This window comes from Oncorhynchus mykiss, chromosome 15 (assembly GCF_057628025.1).
Source record: "Oncorhynchus mykiss isolate SJ-2025 chromosome 15, ASM5762802v1, whole genome shotgun sequence".
NCBI lineage: Eukaryota > Metazoa > Chordata > Actinopteri > Salmoniformes > Salmonidae > Oncorhynchus > Oncorhynchus mykiss.
Genome location: NC_143036.1, coordinates 42,476,734 through 42,495,784, shown reverse-complemented (window position 1 = coordinate 42,495,784; position 19,051 = coordinate 42,476,734). Strand labels below are relative to the sequence as shown.

At 40.3% G+C, this 19,051-nt stretch overlaps 1 protein-coding gene across 4 annotated transcripts in view; it reads left to right on the top strand.

Annotated features, from left to right (window-relative positions):
- The window catches only part of dgkd (diacylglycerol kinase delta), a 120,903-nt gene that overhangs the window by 72,900 nt on the left and 28,952 nt on the right, over positions 1 to 19,051 (top strand). For all 4 annotated transcript variants that reach the window (XM_036944350.2, XM_036944348.2, XM_036944351.2 and 1 more), the window contains 4 exons: positions 1,489 to 1,585; positions 1,942 to 2,052; positions 2,896 to 2,992; positions 3,527 to 3,634. In XM_036944350.2, the coding sequence (XP_036800245.2) occupies positions 1,489 to 1,585; positions 1,942 to 2,052; positions 2,896 to 2,992; positions 3,527 to 3,634 (413 nt within the window). The remainder of the gene's footprint in view (positions 1 to 1,488; positions 1,586 to 1,941; positions 2,053 to 2,895; positions 2,993 to 3,526; positions 3,635 to 19,051) is intronic.

Below are 19,051 nucleotides of genomic sequence, written 5' to 3'. Positions count from 1 at the left end.
AAAAGTATCTATATCCAAAGTCAAACGAGTCCTATATCGACTTAACCTGGAAGGCTGCACAGCAAGGAAGAAGCCACTACTCCAAAATCGCCATTAAAAAAGAGACCAAGTTCGTACTTTTTGGAGAAATGTCCTCTGGTGTGATTAAACAAAAATAAAACTGTTTGGCCATAATGACCATCCCAGTTTGTAGGAAAAGGGGGCGGCTTGCAAGCTGAAGAACACCATCCCAACCGTGAAGAACGGGGGTGGCAGCATCATGTTGTGGGGGTGCTATTCTGCACCAGGGACTGGTGCACTTCACAAAATAGACTGCATCATGAGGAAATAAAATTATGTGGATATATTGAAGCAACATCCCAAGACATCAGTCAGGAAGTTAAAGCTTGGTCGCAAATGTGTCTTCCAAATGGACAATGACCCCTAGCATACTTCCAAAGCTGTGGCAAAATGGCTTAAAGACAACAAAGTCAAGTTATTGGAGTGGCCATCACAAAGCCCTGACCTCAATCCCATAGAAAATGTATGGGCAGAACTGGATGTATGGGCAGAAAGGATGTGCAAGCAAGGAGGCCTACAAACCTGACTCAGTTACACCAGCTCAGGAGGAATGGGCCAAAATTCACCCAATTTATTGTGGGAAGCTTGTGGAAGGCTTCCCGAAACGTTTGACCCAAGTTAAACAATTTAAAGACAATGCTACCAAATACTAATTGGGTGTTTGTAAACTTCTGACCCACTGGGAATGTGATGAAAGAAATAAAAGCTGAAATAAATCATTCTCTCTACTATTATTCTGACATTTCACATTCTTAAAATAACGTGGTGTTCCTAACTGACCTAAAACATGGAATTTTTACTAGGATTAATGTCAGGAATTGTGAAAAACTGAGTTTAAATGTATTTGGTTAAGGTGTATGTAAACTTCCGACTTCAACTGTAAATAAGGCATACATTTAGGACTGCTGAATACCAACTATCAATCACTTAGATCATGTATTTTCAGGTAAATATACCTTGCGAAGAAACTGCCTACTATGTATCCCCTCATGGTCCACATTCTTCTGTCCCTTACGTAGCAGGCGAAAAAGAAACACAGACCTGACAAGTATCCACGCAATGGATTATGGTCATTGTAGAGTTAGGGTAGCCCAGAAAACTTGATAATTATGTAGAACATTGGCCTGTAGGTCACTACAGCTCCCAACTACAATGCACAGTTTTGGCATGATCTGATTAATCTCTAGAGAAACTCACATTGAGCTCATTGAACTCACAGAAAATTGAATTCAAATAATTGAACCAACGTTGGACAATTATTTGTTTAAATAACTAAAAATTGCTGACATTTTGGTTAGTCGCTCAGCTCTAGTGCACCGACTTTTATCAATATTACACTTTATATTCCTGTGATATACTTTTGCTCTCTTTGTGCTCAATTATCTGTCAGTGTGTCTTAAATGTGTGTGTGTTTATGTGTGTGTTCAGGTCTCAAGGCTGGTATCTCTGGCTCCCTCTCCAGCAGTTCAGTCATCAGCAGACTGCTGGTCAATGCTGACTCCTTCAGCTGCGACCCAGAGACCTTGTGAGTGTCTCGTTTCAGTCTTTCTCCTCCTTCCCTTAAAGGGTTAGTTAACTTTTTAGGTTTTAGATTATTTTCAACTCAACTGTTGTTATTTCATCCAAACCGTTTGTAGGTTTTTAGCTGGTTATTAAACAACATCAAGAATCTCCTGACCAGTGTCTTTGGAGCATGGAGCAATGCTAGTGGAAATGGATTGAACTAGCTAGTGGTGTATTGAAAATGAGTTTTGCCTTCCTCTTTCCATGTTTCTGCTTTCCCCATGCGTTTGAAGTGAACTATCACTTTAAGCCCAACCTCATCATCATCTACCTTTTGCCCCAGAGTTGTGAGTGACCATATACTGTGTTTGGTTTCAGTGACTGCTACACTGAGAAATGTGTGATGAACAACTACTTTGGGATCGGCCTGGATGCTAAGATCTCACTGGACTTCAACAATAAGAGGGATGAGCATCCAGAGAAGTGCAGGTAACTGAGGAATGAGGCAGAGCCTCTTGTCTGCTAACTAAACCAGATAGATACACCCAGTACTGGATAGGGTGATAAGCAGAGATGGAGTCTGATCTCGTGGTCTTTGTCTTGAGACCGCATAAATACAGTGTTGGTCTGGTCATGGTCTCAGTACACAGGGTCTGAAAAACGCTTTCAGTGCAAACTTATACGACAAAAATTACATAAAGTATGTAGAAAAGATTATGGAAATAACAATCACCTAAGTAAAACAAAACAGTCGGGGAGAATCGAAAATTCAAAAAACTATTAATTCAGGAGTATTTTTGTCTTGGCTGACCGGGCAAGTAGGGCACACCAATTGGGGCCCACTTTGATTTTCTTATAATGTTTGAGCATAAGAACACAGCGTTAAGCCAAGGAAAAATGCTCAGAATTGTATGAAATGACTCCCCGTCAGTGCATTTTCGTGATTATTTGGACAAAAATCTTTGCAAAATGTCTGTATTGCCGCAGCAAAATCAAGCATTTTTGGAAGAAACACCCAAAATCTGTTTATAGCTCAGACACTTTGTCCTTTAGAATAGCATTTCCTTCCAGTTCTGTGCTACTGCTCTCCACAAAGAGCCTAACCTTTGTTTGTTGAACATAAAGTACATTTCTTTGTGTTGTGTGTGTGTGTGTGTGTGTGTGTGTGTGTGTGTGTGTGTGTGTGTGTGTGTGTGTGTGTGTGTGTGTGTGTGTGTGTGTGTGTGTGTGTGTGTGTGTGTGTGTGTGTGTGTGTGTGTGTGTGTGTGTGTGTGTGTGTGTGTGTGTTGTGGCTCAGTCACTGTGTTCATTTGTGGTTCGGTCTGTGTTAAGGAGTCGCACCAAAAACATGATGTGGTACGGGGTGCTGGGCACCAAGGAGCTGCTGCATCGCACCTACAAGAACCTAGAGCAGAAGGTATTGTTGGAGGTAAGAAAACACAACAGCAGCCAAGTTGGTGCAACTAAGGGTACGCCACATTGAGATTTTGTCTGAATATTCTGGGTGGAGCCAATGGTTTTTCAATGGGTGTCATCCATTGCTGGATGAATGACAATGGAGATGAGTTGACATTGTCCAACAAAAAACTTGTCCGACAAAGAACAATATATTCGCCTTTGTTCGTGCGCAACTCATCCGTAAAAAAAAGCAGAGATGCGTTAACATTTCAACAGACAAAAACGGACAATGATGAACGTCATATACTATTTTATATGTGTCATGCGCCTCAGTGTGCCATACACTAAAGAGACTTGACTGTCATACCATAACACTTACCCTGACCCTAACCCTGTTGGGCAATCTGGAATTGGCATATCCGTTTTTAGACTTTTCAATTAATGTCTGGTGGTGTTAATTGTGATTGTGGGAGTTTGTAACCGAACATATGCAGACAGTTTTGTTCTGTTACTGTATGATAATGTGTGTGTGTGTGTGTGTGTGTGTGTGTGTGTGTGTGTTTAGTGCGACGGGAGGCCTATCCCCCTCCCCAGCCTGCAGGGCATAGCTGTCCTGAACATCCCAAGCTATGCAGGCGGCACCAACTTCTGGGGCGGGACCAAAGAGGATGATGTAAGTGTCATCAAAACCCTCTCTTTGTGTTGTTGTTGCATAAGTACAATATGACTCTATAGGCAGCTGGATATTTTTTTATAACACTAATACATAAAGATTATATGACATTGTAACAGTACTCACATGTTTCTTCCACATTTTTGTTTTTAATGTTACTAAAGCATCTTTAGGTCATTGTTATGTAAATCGCATGTATTCATAATATTTTTATAATAATAATTATTATTATTTATCCCCTTCCCTTTACAAAACCAGAATACCCCCTGGACAAATTTGACCCATTTCACACATTGAATGTACACAAAGAGCTAATATTAATAATATGCATGTCAATCTCTCCTGGCTGAAAGTGGAGGAGAGATTGACTTCATCACCACTTTTATTTATGAGCGGTGTTGACATGTTGAATGCACCAAGCTGTCTGTCTAAACTACTGGCACACACCTCGGACACCCATGCATACCCCACAAGACGAGGTCTCTTCACAGTCCACAAGTCCAGAACATACAATGGGAGGCACACAGTACTACATAGAGCCATGACTACATGGAACTCTATTCCACATCATGTTACTGATGCAAGCAGTAAAATTAGATTTAAAAAACAGATGAAAAAACTGTTTATGGAATAGCGGGAACTGTGAAGCAACACAAACATTGGCACAAACACATGCATACACACACACACACAATAACATACGCCCGTTACATACACATGGATTTAGTACTGTAGATGCAGTGGAAGTCGGAAGATTACATACACATTAGCCAAATACATTTAAACTCAGTTTTTCACAATTCCTGACATTAATCCTCTTAAAAATGTCCTGTCTTAGGTCAGTTAGGATCACCACATTATTTTAAGAATGTGAAATATCAGAATAATAGTAGGGAGAATGATTTATTTCAGCTTTTATTTCTTTCATCACATTCCCAGTGGGTCAGAAGTTTACATACACTCAATTAGTATTTGGTAGCATTGTCTTTAAATTGTTTAACTTGGGTCAAACGTTTCAGGAAGCCTTCCACAAGCTTCCCACAATAAATTGGGTGAATTTTTTGGGTGAAACGCTAAAGTTTGTGTAAATGTGAATTGAATGTAGGAGAATAACACACAATAGATCTGGTTTAGATAAAACAATGAAAAATATATAATAATATATATACATTTACAAAATAACATGGGTAACTATTTACACACTTTGAATATTTGGAAGACCCTCAGTCCTCTATCAAATCAAATCTATTGATATAGCCCCAGCCTAAAACCCCAAACAGCAAGCAATGCAGGTGTAGAAGCACGGTGGCTAGGAAAAACTCCCTAGAAAGGCAAAAACCTAGGAAGAAACCTAGAGAGGAACCAGGCTATGAGGGGTGGCCAGTCCTCTTCTGGCTGTGCCGGGTGGAGATCACAGTGGTTGTAGAGGGTGCAACAGGACAGCAGCTCAAGAGTAAAAATGAACAGTTTAGGGTTCCATAGCCGAAGGCAGAACAGTTGAAACTGGAACAGCGGTAAGGCCAGGTGGACTGGGGACAGCAAGGAGTCATCATGCTAGGTAGTCCTGACGCATGGTCCTAGGGCTCAGGTCCTCCGAGAGAGAGAAAGAGAGAATTAGAGAGAGCATACTTAACCTGTAGTGACACCCCATCCCGTGAACGGGACCGTTGTCATCATCTGACACTAATTAGAATAACGCAACGGACATAAATCTTCCTAGAAAATATTCCTATTCATGAAAATCACAAGTGAAATATATTGGAACACAGCTTAGCCTTTTGTTAATCACCCTGTCATCTCAGATTTTCAAAATATGCTTTACAGCCAACGCTAGACAAGCATTTGTGTAAGTTTATCATAGCCTAGCATAGCATTATGCCTTGCTAGCAGCAGGCAACCTTGTCACGGAAATCAGAAAAGCAATCAAATTAAATAGTTTACCTTTGATGAACTTTGGATGTTTTCACTCACGAGACTCCCAGGTAGACAGCCAAAGTTCGGCTACCTCTGTATTTTACGTGAGAATCTCTCTCGGAGCCACCATGTGACCACTTACGCAATGTGGCCGCCTACGGCTATTCTTCAACAGAAATGCGTAAAACTACGCCACAATGCTGAAGACACCTTGGGGAATACGTAGAAAGCGTAAGCTCGTTGATGGTACATTCACAGCTGAAGGAAGTCATTGGAACGCAGCGCTTTCAAAACCTGGGACACTTCCGGATTGGATTTTTCTCAGGCTTTCGCCTGCAACATCAGTTCTGTTATACTCACAGACAATATATTTACAGTTTTGGAAACGTTAGAGTGTTTTCTATCCAAAGCTGTCAATTATATGCATATTCTAGCATCTTTTCCTGACAAAATATCCCGTTTAAACGGGAACGTTCTTTTTCAAAAAATGAAAATACTGCCCCTTAACACCACACAGGACACCGGATAAGACTCCCATTCGGAGTAAGTGTCACCGTGAAAGAAAATGTTCAGTTAGAATAGTTTCACATATGAGCCCTGTATCAACAGGTATAATAAACAGATATACAGTGCCTTGCGAAAGTATTCGGCCCCCGTGAACTTTGCGACCTTTTGCCACATTTCAGGCTTCAAACATAAAGATATAAAACTGTATTTTGTGAAGAATCAACAACAAGTGGGACACAATCATGAAGTGGAACGACATTTATTGGATATTTCAAACTTTTTTAACAAAGCAAAAACTGAAAAATTGGGCGTGCAAAATTATTCAGCCAATTACTTTCAGTGCAGCAAACTCTCTCCAGAAGTTCAGTGAGGATCTCTGAATGATCCAATGTTGACCTAAATGACTAATGATGATAAATACAATCCACCTGTGTGTAATCAAGTCTCCGTATAAATGCACCTGCACTGTGATAGTCTCAGAGGTCCGTTAAAAGCGCAGAGAGCATCATGAAGAACAAGGAACACACCAGGCAGGTCCGAGATACTGTTGTGAAGAAGTTTAAAGCCGGATTTGGATACAAAAAGATTTCCCAAGCTTTAAACATCCCAAGGAGCACTGTGCAAGCGATAATATTGAAATGGAAGGAGTATCAGACCACTGCAAATCTACCAAGACCTGGCCGTCCCTCTAAACTTTCAGCTCATACAAGGAGAAGACTGATCAGAGATGCAGCCAAGAGGCCCATGATCACTCTGGATGAACTGCAGAGATCTACAGCTGAGGTGGGAGACTCTGTCCATAGGACAACAATCAGTCGTATATTGCACAAATCTGGCCTTTATGGAAGAGTGGCAAGAAGAAAGACATTTCTTAAATGTCTTAAATTTCTTAAAGTGTCGTTTAAAGTTTGCCACAAGCCACCTGGGAGACACACCAAACATGTGGAAGAAGGTGCTCTGGTCAGATGAAACCAAAATTGAACTTTTTGGCAACAATGCAAAACGTTATGTTTGGCGTAAAAGCAACACAGCTGAACACACCATCCCCACTGTCAAACATGGCTCGAGCTGTTTTGCAAGGAGGAATGGGAAAAAAAATTCAGTCTCTCGATGTGCAAAACTGATAGAGGCATACCCCAAGCGACTTACAGCTGTAATCGCAGCAAAAGGTGGTGCTACAAAGTATTAACTTAAGGGAGCTGAATAATTTTGCACGCCCAATTTTTCAGTTTTTGATTTGTTAAAAAAGTTTGAAATATCCAATAAATGTCGTTCCACTTCATGATTGTGTCCCACCCACTTGTTGTTGATTCTTCACAAAAAAATACAGTTTTATATCTTTATGTTTGAAGCCTGAAATGTGGCAAAAGGTCGCAAAGTTCAAGGGGGCCGAATACTTTCGCAAGGCACTGTATATAGAGAGTTGAAGGTTGAATATATTAGGTTGAAAATATTATTATATTATTATTACCTGCTAGATCTACTGTCTCTTTTATATTATGACATTCCAGCTAGATCTACTGTCTTTATTATATTACAACATACCAGCTGTATCTACTGTCTCCATTTCACTTTGGCCATTGATGTGGTCCTGCCCTCTCCTCAACAGCCTCAAATAGGCTATTTCATGTGGGTTGGGGTGGGGCGGCAGGCACACGCATCTCACATTTCATGACATTACATGTTTATATATTGCTTCTAAATGTAAAAAAAAAATCACAAATAATATTTAATATTATTAATTTCAAACAAGGGCATTAGCATGATAAGAACTTACCAGTCCAAAACGATGTCCTCTCCCGTTCAAAAATTATTCCTCCACAATCGCTAAATGAAGCGTCCTACAACAATCTCTGTCTCACCTTCCCAATCAATTTATTCTAAAATTGTGTGTACATCTGTATATCTAGACTTAGATTTAGCTTTCCCTGCCTTAGTCGCCATAATGATTGATATATAAACAGCTGAATCTGCGCGTTCACCAAACAATGCAGTGCGTAATATGCGTAGCTCTTTCCGGTATGAAACTTCAATAGCGAATGACTCACTTTACGCTTACGCTTACTACATGGGTTGGTCTTGCAACACATGAACATGGCGTATTGCCGTTTAGCTCAGCTCATTGGCTATCTACCCAGCTAGATTTCAAGACGAACAGTGGTCATTGGGTTAAAAGACAGTCAATCAACGAAACAGCGGGCAAATCATTGGTGCACAATGATGTCATGACTTGTTATCTTCAAATCGGTTTCTTTCAGTCAATACGTCCCGCGAAATGGCCCATCACGTTTGATTGTGTTACAAACAAACCAGTTGATTGCAGTGAAACCAAACATGACTGGAAAAGTCACTTTCTGTGTGGGTTATTTACCTGTAATGTGTCGTCGAAAATGGAATGAGACGGAATGAACCGACACAAGCGGTTCACAAAATGTTTCGTGTTAGGCTATAAAAACGGATTTTATCAAACAAAATATCATGCATTGTGTAACAATGAGCATTGGAATTGCAAACAGACGAAGATCGTCAAAGGTAAACAATTTATTTTAATGCAGTTTGTGATTATGTTACGCCTGTGCTGGTTAAAATTGTTTTTTTTTATGGGGCTCTATGCTCAGATAATCGCATCGTATTCTTTCGCAGTAAATCCTTTTTTAAATCTGACAACGCAGTTGGATTAGCAAGATTCTAGGCTTTCGATACATGTGAAACACTTGTATTTTCATGAATGTTTAATATGACTATTTATGTAGCGATCACCGTATGTTGTGGAATTTCAGCCCGCTAGCGGGTTCCGTGCGCAGAGGTTAACTTGGATCAAACGTTTCGGGTAAACTTTCACAAGCTTCCCACAATAAATTGGTTGACTGGTGTAACTGAGTCAGGTTTGTAGGCCTCCTTGCTCGCACACGCTTTTTCAGTGTTGCCCACAAATATTCAATAGGATTGAGTTCAGGGCTTTGTGATGGCCAGTCCAATACCTTGACTTTGTTGTCCTTAACTTCTTATGGGCAGCGTCCCACCTGGCCAACATCCGGTGAAATTGCAGAGCGCAAAATTCAAACTACAGAATTATAAATATTTCACTTTCGTACAATCACAAGTGTAATACATCAAAATAAAGCTTAACTTCTTATTAATCAAGCCGCTGTGTCAGATTTCAAAAAGGCTTTAAGGAGTAAGCACGCCATGCGATTATCTGAGGACATCGCCCCGCATACAAAAGCATGAAAAATATATTTCAACCAGGCAGGTGCGCCACGAAAGTCAGAATTAGCGATATAATAAATGCCTTACCTTTGATGATCTTCTTCTGTTGCCACTCCAAAAGGTCCCAGATACATCACAAATTGTCCTTTTGTTCAATAATGTCTTTCTTTATATCCATAAAAACTCAGTTTTGCTGGCGCGCTTCAGTCAATAATCCACCCAGTTTCCCTCCATCAAAATGCATACAAAATGAATACCAAACGTTACTGATAAACTTTTCCAAACAAAAATGTTTAGAATCAAACCTTAGTTACCCTAATATGTAAATAAACGATAAAATTTCAGATGGAGAATCGTTATTGCCTTTACCGGAGAAAAATACCAAAGAACACGCTCTCATCCACGCACTTGGAAACACTACAGACAAAATGGGAGCCACCTAGAAAAACTACAATTTTTGGCTAATTTATCCAAAAACCAGCATGAAACTCTTTCTAAAGACTGTTGACATCTAGTGGAAGCCCTAGGAACTGCAATCTGGGAGGATTTCGCCTTATAATAAAAGTGTCAGCCATTGAAAACAGTGGTAGGCTGAAAAAGTTTTTTTGGAGGGTGGGATGGTTTGTCCTCGGGGTTTCGCCTGCCATATCAGTTATGTTATACTCACAGACATTATTTTAACAGTTTTAGACGTTTTTGAGTGTTTTATATCCAAATCTACAAATTATATGCATATCCTAGCTTCTGGGGCTGAGTAACAGGCAGTTTACTTTGGGCATGCTTTTCATCCGGACGTGAAAATACTGCCCCCATACCCAAAAGAGGTTAAGCCATTTTGCAATAACTTTTAAAGTATGTTTGGGGTCACTGTCCATTTGGAAGACCCATTTGCGACCAAGCTTTGACTTCCTGACTGATGTCTTGAGATGTTGCTTCAATATATCCACATAATTAATTTTCCTCATGATGTAATGTATTTTGTGAAGTGCTCCAGGCCCTCCTGCAGCAAAGCACCCCCACAACATGATGCTGCCACCCCCGTGCTTCATGTTTGGGATGTTGTTCTTCGGCTTGCAAGCCTACCCCTTTTTCCTCCAAACATAACGATGGTCATTATGGCCAAACAGTTCTATTTTTGTTTCATCAGACCAGAGGACATTTCTCCCAAAAAATACGATCTTTGACCCCATGTGCAGATGCAAACCGTAGTCTGGATTTATGGCGGTTTTGGAGCAGTGGCTTCTTTCTTGCTGAGCGGCCTTTCAGGTTATGTTGATATAGGACTCGTTTGACTGTGGATATAGATACTTTTGTACCTGTTTCCTCCAGCATCTTCACCAGGTCCTTTGCTGTTGTTCTGGGATTGATTTGCACTTTTCGCACCAAAGTACGTTCATCTCTAGGAGACAGAACACGTCTCCTTCCTGAGCTGTATGATGGCTGCATGGTCCCATGGTGTTTATACTTGCGTACTATTATTTGTACAGATGAACATGGTACCTTCAGGCTTTTGGAAATTGCTCCCAAGAATGAGCTGATTTCTTTTGATTTTCCCATGATGTCATGCAAAGAGGCACTGAGTTTGAAGGTAGGCCTTGAAATACATCCACAGGTACACCTCCAATTTTCTAAAATTATTTCAATTAGCCTATCAGAAACATCTAAAGCAATGACATAATTTTCTGGAATTCTCCAAGCTGTTTAAAGGCACAGCCAACTTAGTGTATGTAAACGTCTGACCCACTGGAATTGTGATACAGTGAATTATAAGTGAAATAATCTGTCTGTAAACAATTGTTGGAAAAATTACTTGTGTCATATACAAAGTAGATGTCCTAACCGACTTGCCAAAACTATAGTTTGTTAGCAAGAAATTTGTGGAGTGGTTGTAAATGAGTTTTAATTAATCCAATCTAAGTGAATGTAAACTTCCTACCAAATAGGGATTTAGTACTGTAGATATTTGGTAGTGGTGGAGTAGGGGCCTGAGGGCACACAGTTTTGTGAAATCTGTGAATGTATTGTCATGTTTTTAAAAATGTATAAACTGCATTAATGGGGATCCATAATAAATATAAATGGGCAAGACGAAAGATTCAAGTGAATTTGAACGGGTTATGGTAGTAGGTGCCAGGCGCACCGGTTTGAGTGTGTCAAGAACTGCAATGCTGCTGGGATTTTCACGCTCAACTGATGTCCACCACCCAATGGACATCCAGCCAACTTGACACTATAGGAAGCATTGGAGTCAACATGGGCAAGCATCCCTGTGGAATGCTTTCAACACCTTGTAGAGTTCATTACACATTGAGGCTGTTCTGAGGGCAAAAGGGAGTGTATCTCATTATTAGGAAGGTGTTCCTAATGTTTTGTTCGGAAAGTATTGAGACCCCTTGACTTTTTCCACATTTTGTTAAGTAACAGACTTATTGTAAAATGTATTAAAATGTTTTTCCCTATCATCAATCTACACACAATACCCCATTATGACAAAGCAACAAATGTTTTTTTAGACATTTTTGCTAATTTATAAAAAATGGAAAAAAAACAGACCCTTTACTCAGCACTTTGTTGAAGCACCTTTGGCAGTGATTACAGCCTCAAGTCTTCTTCGGTATGATGCTTGCAGATCCTCTCAAGCTCTGTTAGGTTGGATGGGGAGTGTCGCTGCACAGCTATTTTCAGGTCTCTCCAGAGATGTTCGATTGGGTTCAAGTCTGGGCTCTGGCTGGGCTACTCAAGATAATTCAGAGACTTGTCTTGGCTGTGTGGTTAGGGTCGTTGTCCTGTTGGAAGGTCGCCCCAGTCTGAGGTCCAGAGCGCTCTAGAGCAGGTTTTGATCAAGGATCTCTCTACTTTGCTCCGTTCATCTTTGCCTCGATCCTGACTAGTCTCCCAGCCCTGCCACTGAAAAACATCCCCACAGCATCATGCTGCCACCATCATGCTTCACCGTAGAGAAGGTGCCTTATTTACTCCAGACGTGATACTTGGCATTCAGGCAAAAGAGTTCAATCTTGGTTTCATCAGATCAGAGAATCTTGTTTCTCATGGTCTGAGTGTCCTTTGGGTGCCTTTTGGCAAACTCCAAACGGGCTGTTGTGTCTTTTACTGCGGAGTGGCTTCCATCTGGTCACTCTACCATAAAGGCCTAATTGATGTAGTGCTGCAGAGATGGTTGTCCTTCTGGAAGGTTGTCCCATCTCCACAGAGGAACTCTAGAGCTCTGTCAGAGTGACCATTGGGTTTTTGGTCACCTCCCTGACCAAGGCCCTTCTCACTCGATTGCTCAGTTTGGCCGGGCAGCCAGCTCTTGGAAGAGTCTTGGTGGTTCCAAACTTCTTCCATTTAATAATGATGGAGACCACTGTGTTCTTTGGGGACCTTCAATGCTGCAGAAAGGTTTTGGTAGCCTTCCCCAGATCTGTTCCTCGGCACGATCCTGTCTCAGAGCTCTATGGACTATCCCTTTGACCTCATGGCTTGGATTTTGCTCTGGCATGCACTGTGAAACCTTATATAGATAGGTGTGTGCCTTTCCAAATCTTGTCTAATCAATTGAATATACCACAGGTGGACTCTAATCAAGTTGTAGAAACATCTCAAGGATGGTCAATGGAAACAGAATGCACCTGAGCTCAATTTCGAGTCTCATAGCAAATGGTGTGAATAAGTTTCTGTCTTTGGTGTTTAATAAAGTTGCAAACATTTTAAAAACACTGTTTTCACTTCGTGTGTAGATTGCTGAGGAAATTGTTTTATTTAATCCATTTTAGACTAAGGCTGTAACATTACAAAATGTAGAAATAGTCAAGGGGTCTGAATACTTTCTGAAGGCACAGTATGTTCACACCCCCTGACATTAATTTTTTTGTGTTACAGCCTGCATTTAAAATCAATTACATTTTGATTTTTTTTGTCACTGGCCTACATACAATACCCCATAATGTCAGTGGAATTATGTTTTTCAAAATGTTTACAAATGTTTACAAAAGTATTCGGCCCCCGTGAACTTTGCGACCTTTTGCCACATTTCAGGCTTCAAACATAAAGATATAAAACTGTATTTTGTGAAGAATCAACAACAAGTGGGACACAATCATGAAGTGGAACGACATTTATTGGATATTTCAAACTTTTTTAACAAAGCAAAAACTGAAAAATTGGGCGTGCAAAATTATTCAGCCAATTACTTTCAGTGCAGCAAACTCTCTCCAGAAGTTCAGTGAGGATCTCTGAATGATCCAATGTTGACCTAAATGACTAATGATGATAAATACAATCCACCTGTGTGTAATCAAGTCTCCGTATAAATGCACCTGCACTGTGATAGTCTCAGAGGTCCGTTAAAAGCGCAGAGAGCATCATGAAGAACAAGGAACACACCAGGCAGGTCCGAGATACTGTTGTGAAGAAGTTTAAAGCCGGATTTGGATACAAAAAGATTTCCCAAGCTTTAAACATCCCAAGGAGCACTGTGCAAGCGATAATATTGAAATGGAAGGAGTATCAGACCACTGCAAATCTACCAAGACCTGGCCGTCCCTCTAAACTTTCAGCTCATACAAGGAGAAGACTGATCAGAGATGCAGCCAAGAGGCCCATGATCACTCTGGATGAACTGCAGAGATCTACAGCTGAGGTGGGAGACTCTGTCCATAGGACAACAATCAGTCGTATATTGCACAAATCTGGCCTTTATGGAAGAGTGGCAAGAAGAAAGACATTTCTTAAATGTCTTAAATTTCTTAAAGTGTCGTTTAAAGTTTGCCACAAGCCACCTGGGAGACACACCAAACATGTGGAAGAAGGTGCTCTGGTCAGATGAAACCAAAATTGAACTTTTTGGCAACAATGCAAAACGTTATGTTTGGCGTAAAAGCAACACAGCTGAACACACCATCCCCACTGTCAAACATGGCTCGAGCTGTTTTGCAAGGAGGAATGGGAAAAAAAATTCAGTCTCTCGATGTGCAAAACTGATAGAGGCATACCCCAAGCGACTTACAGCTGTAATCGCAGCAAAAGGTGGTGCTACAAAGTATTAACTTAAGGGAGCTGAATAATTTTGCACGCCCAATTTTTCAGTTTTTGATTTGTTAAAAAAGTTTGAAATATCCAATAAATGTCGTTCCACTTCATGATTGTGTCCCACCCACTTGTTGTTGATTCTTCACAAAAAAATACAGTTTTATATCTTTATGTTTGAAGCCTGAAATGTGGCAAAAGGTCGCAAAGTTCAAGGGGGCCGAATACTTTCGCAAGGCACTGTATATAGAGAGTTGAAGGTTGAATATATTAGGTTGAAAATATTATTATATTATTATTACCTGCTAGATCTACTGTCTCTTTTATATTATGACATTCCAGCTAGATCTACTGTCTTTATTATATTACAACATACCAGCTGTATCTACTGTCTCCATTTCACTTTGGCCATTGATGTGGTCCTGCCCTCTCCTCAACAGCCTCAAATAGGCTATTTCATGTGGGTTGGGGTGGGGCGGCAGGCACACGCATCTCACATTTCATGACATTACATGTTTATATATTGCTTCTAAATGTAAAAAAAAAATCACAAATAATATTTAATATTATTAATTTCAAACAAGGGCATTAGCATGATAAGAACTTACCAGTCCAAAACGATGTCCTCTCCCGTTCAAAAATTATTCCTCCACAATCGCTAAATGAAGCGTCCTACAACAATCTCTGTCTCACCTTCCCAATCAATTTATTCTAAAATTGTGTGTACATCTGTATATCTAGACTTAGATTTAGCTTTCCCTGCCTTAGTCGCCATAATGATTGATATATAAACAGCTGAATCTGCGCGTTCACCAAACAATGCAGTGCGTAATATGCGTAGCTCTTTCCGGTATGAAACTTCAATAGCGAATGACTCACTTTACGCTTACGCTTACTACATGGGTTGGTCTTGCAACACATGAACATGGCGTATTGCCGTTTAGCTCAGCTCATTGGCTATCTACCCAGCTAGATTTCAAGACGAACAGTGGTCATTGGGTTAAAAGACAGTCAATCAACGAAACAGCGGGCAAATCATTGGTGCACAATGATGTCATGACTTGTTATCTTCAAATCGGTTTCTTTCAGTCAATACGTCCCGCGAAATGGCCCATCACGTTTGATTGTGTTACAAACAAACCAGTTGATTGCAGTGAAACCAAACATGACTGGAAAAGTCACTTTCTGTGTGGGTTATTTACCTGTAATGTGTCGTCGAAAATGGAATGAGACGGAATGAACCGACACAAGCGGTTCACAAAATGTTTCGTGTTAGGCTATAAAAACGGATTTTATCAAACAAAATATCATGCATTGTGTAACAATGAGCATTGGAATTGCAAACAGACGAAGATCGTCAAAGGTAAACAATTTATTTTAATGCAGTTTGTGATTATGTTACGCCTGTGCTGGTTAAAATTGTTTTTTTTTATGGGGCTCTATGCTCAGATAATCGCATCGTATTCTTTCGCAGTAAATCCTTTTTTAAATCTGACAACGCAGTTGGATTAGCAAGATTCTAGGCTTTCGATACATGTGAAACACTTGTATTTTCATGAATGTTTAATATGACTATTTATGTAGCGATCACCGTATGTTGTGGAATTTCAGCCCGCTAGCGGGTTCCGTGCGCAGAGGTTAACTTGGATCAAACGTTTCGGGTAAACTTTCACAAGCTTCCCACAATAAATTGGTTGACTGGTGTAACTGAGTCAGGTTTGTAGGCCTCCTTGCTCGCACACGCTTTTTCAGTGTTGCCCACAAATATTCAATAGGATTGAGTTCAGGGCTTTGTGATGGCCAGTCCAATACCTTGACTTTGTTGTCCTTAACTTCTTATGGGCAGCGTCCCACCTGGCCAACATCCGGTGAAATTGCAGAGCGCAAAATTCAAACTACAGAATTATAAATATTTCACTTTCGTACAATCACAAGTGTAATACATCAAAATAAAGCTTAACTTCTTATTAATCAAGCCGCTGTGTCAGATTTCAAAAAGGCTTTAAGGAGTAAGCACGCCATGCGATTATCTGAGGACATCGCCCCGCATACAAAAGCATGAAAAATATATTTCAACCAGGCAGGTGCGCCACGAAAGTCAGAATTAGCGATATAATAAATGCCTTACCTTTGATGATCTTCTTCTGTTGCCACTCCAAAAGGTCCCAGATACATCACAAATTGTCCTTTTGTTCAATAATGTCTTTCTTTATATCCATAAAAACTCAGTTTTGCTGGCGCGCTTCAGTCAATAATCCACCCAGTTTCCCTCCATCAAAATGCATACAAAATGAATACCAAACGTTACTGATAAACTTTTCCAAACAAAAATGTTTAGAATCAAACCTTAGTTACCCTAATATGTAAATAAACGATAAAATTTCAGATGGAGAATCGTTATTGCCTTTACCGGAGAAAAATACCAAAGAACACGCTCTCATCCACGCACTTGGAAACACTACAGACAAAATGGGAGCCACCTAGAAAAACTACAATTTTTGGCTAATTTATCCAAAAACCAGCATGAAACTCTTTCTAAAGACTGTTGACATCTAGTGGAAGCCCTAGGAACTGCAATCTGGGAGGATTTCGCCTTATAATAAAAGTGTCAGCCATTGAAAACAGTGGTAGGCTGAAAAAGTTTTTTTGGAGGGTGGGATGGTTTGTCCTCGGGGTTTCGCCTGCCATATCAGTTATGTTATACTCACAGACATTATTTTAACAGTTTTAGACGTTTTTGAGTGTTTTATATCCAAATCTACAAATTATATGCATATCCTAGCTTCTGGGGCTGAGTAACAGGCAGTTTACTTTGGGCATGCTTTTCATCCGGACGTGAAAATACTGCCCCCATACCCAAAAGAGGTTAAGCCATTTTGCAATAACTTTTAAAGTATGTTTGGGGTCACTGTCCATTTGGAAGACCCATTTGCGACCAAGCTTTGACTTCCTGACTGATGTCTTGAGATGTTGCTTCAATATATCCACATAATTAATTTTCCTCATGATGTAATGTATTTTGTGAAGTGCTCCAGGCCCTCCTGCAGCAAAGCACCCCCACAACATGATGCTGCCACCCCCGTGCTTCATGTTTGGGATGTTGTTCTTCGGCTTGCAAGCCTACCCCTTTTTCCTCCAAACATAACGATGGTCATTATGGCCAAACAGTTCTATTTTTGTTTCATCAGACCAGAGGACATTTCTCCCAAAAAATACGATCTTTGACCCCATGTGCAGATGCAAACCGTAGTCTGGATTTATGGCGGTTTTGGAGCAGTGGCTTCTTTCTTGCTGAGCGGCCTTTCAGGTTATGTTGATATAGGACTCGTTTGACTGTGGATATAGATACTTTTGTACCTGTTTCCTCCAGCATCTTCACCAGGTCCTTTGCTGTTGTTCTGGGATTGATTTGCACTTTTCGCACCAAAGTACGTTCATCTCTAGGAGACAGAACACGTCTCCTTCCTGAGCTGTATGATGGCTGCATGGTCCCATGGTGTTTATACTTGCGTACTATTATTTGTACAGATGAACATGGTACCTTCAGGCTTTTGGAAATTGCTCCCAAGAATGAGCTGATTTCTTTTGATTTTCCCATGATGTCATGCAAAGAGGCACTGAGTTTGAAGGTAGGCCTTGAAATACATCCACAGGTACACCTCCAATTTTCTAAAATTATTTCAATTAGCCTATCAGAAACATCTAAAGCAATGACATCATTTTCTGGAATTCTCCAAGCTGTTTAAAGGCACAGCCAACTTAGTGTATGTAAACGTCTGACCCACTGGAATTGTGATACAGTGAATTATAAGTGAAATAATCTGTCTGTAAACAATTGTTGGAAAAATTACTTGTGTCATATACAAAGTAGATGTCCTAACCGACTTGCCAAAACTATAGTTTGTTAGCAAGAAATTTGTGGAGTGGTTGTAAATGAGTTTTAATTAATCCAATCTAAGTGAATGTAAACTTCCTACCAAATAGGGATTTAGTACTGTAGATATTTGGCAGTGGTGGAGTAGGGGCCTGAGGGCACACAGTTTTGTGAAATCTGTGAATGTATTGTCATGTTTTTAAAAATGTATAAACTGCATTAATGGGGATCCATAATAAATATAAATGGGCAAGACGAAAGATTCAAGTGAATTTGAACGGGTTATGGTAGTAGGTGCCAGGCGCACCGGTTTGAGTGTGTCAAGAACTGCAATGCTGCTGGGATTTTCACGCTCAACTGATGTCCACCACCCAATGGACATCCAGCCAACTTGACACTATAGGAAGCATTGGAGTCAACATGGGCAAGCATCCCTGTGGAATGCTTTCAACACCTTGTAGAGTTCATTACACATTGAGGCTGTTCTGAGGGCAAAAGGGAGTGTATCTCATTATTAGGAAGGTGTTCCTAATGTTTTGTTCGGAAAGTATTGAGACCCCTTGACTTTTTCCACATTTTGTTAAGTAACAGACTTATTGTAAAATGTATTAAAATGTTTTTCCCTATCATCAATCTACACACAATACCCCATTATGACAAAGCAACAAATGTTTTTTTAGACATTTTTGCTAATTTATAAAAAATGGAAAAAAAACAGACCCTTTACTCAGCACTTTGTTGAAGCACCTTTGGCAGTGATTACAGCCTCAAGTCTTCTTCGGTATGATGCTTGCAGATCCTCTCAAGCTCTGTTAGGTTGGATGGGGAGTGTCGCTGCACAGCTATTTTCAGGTCTCTCCAGAGATGTTCGATTGGGTTCAAGT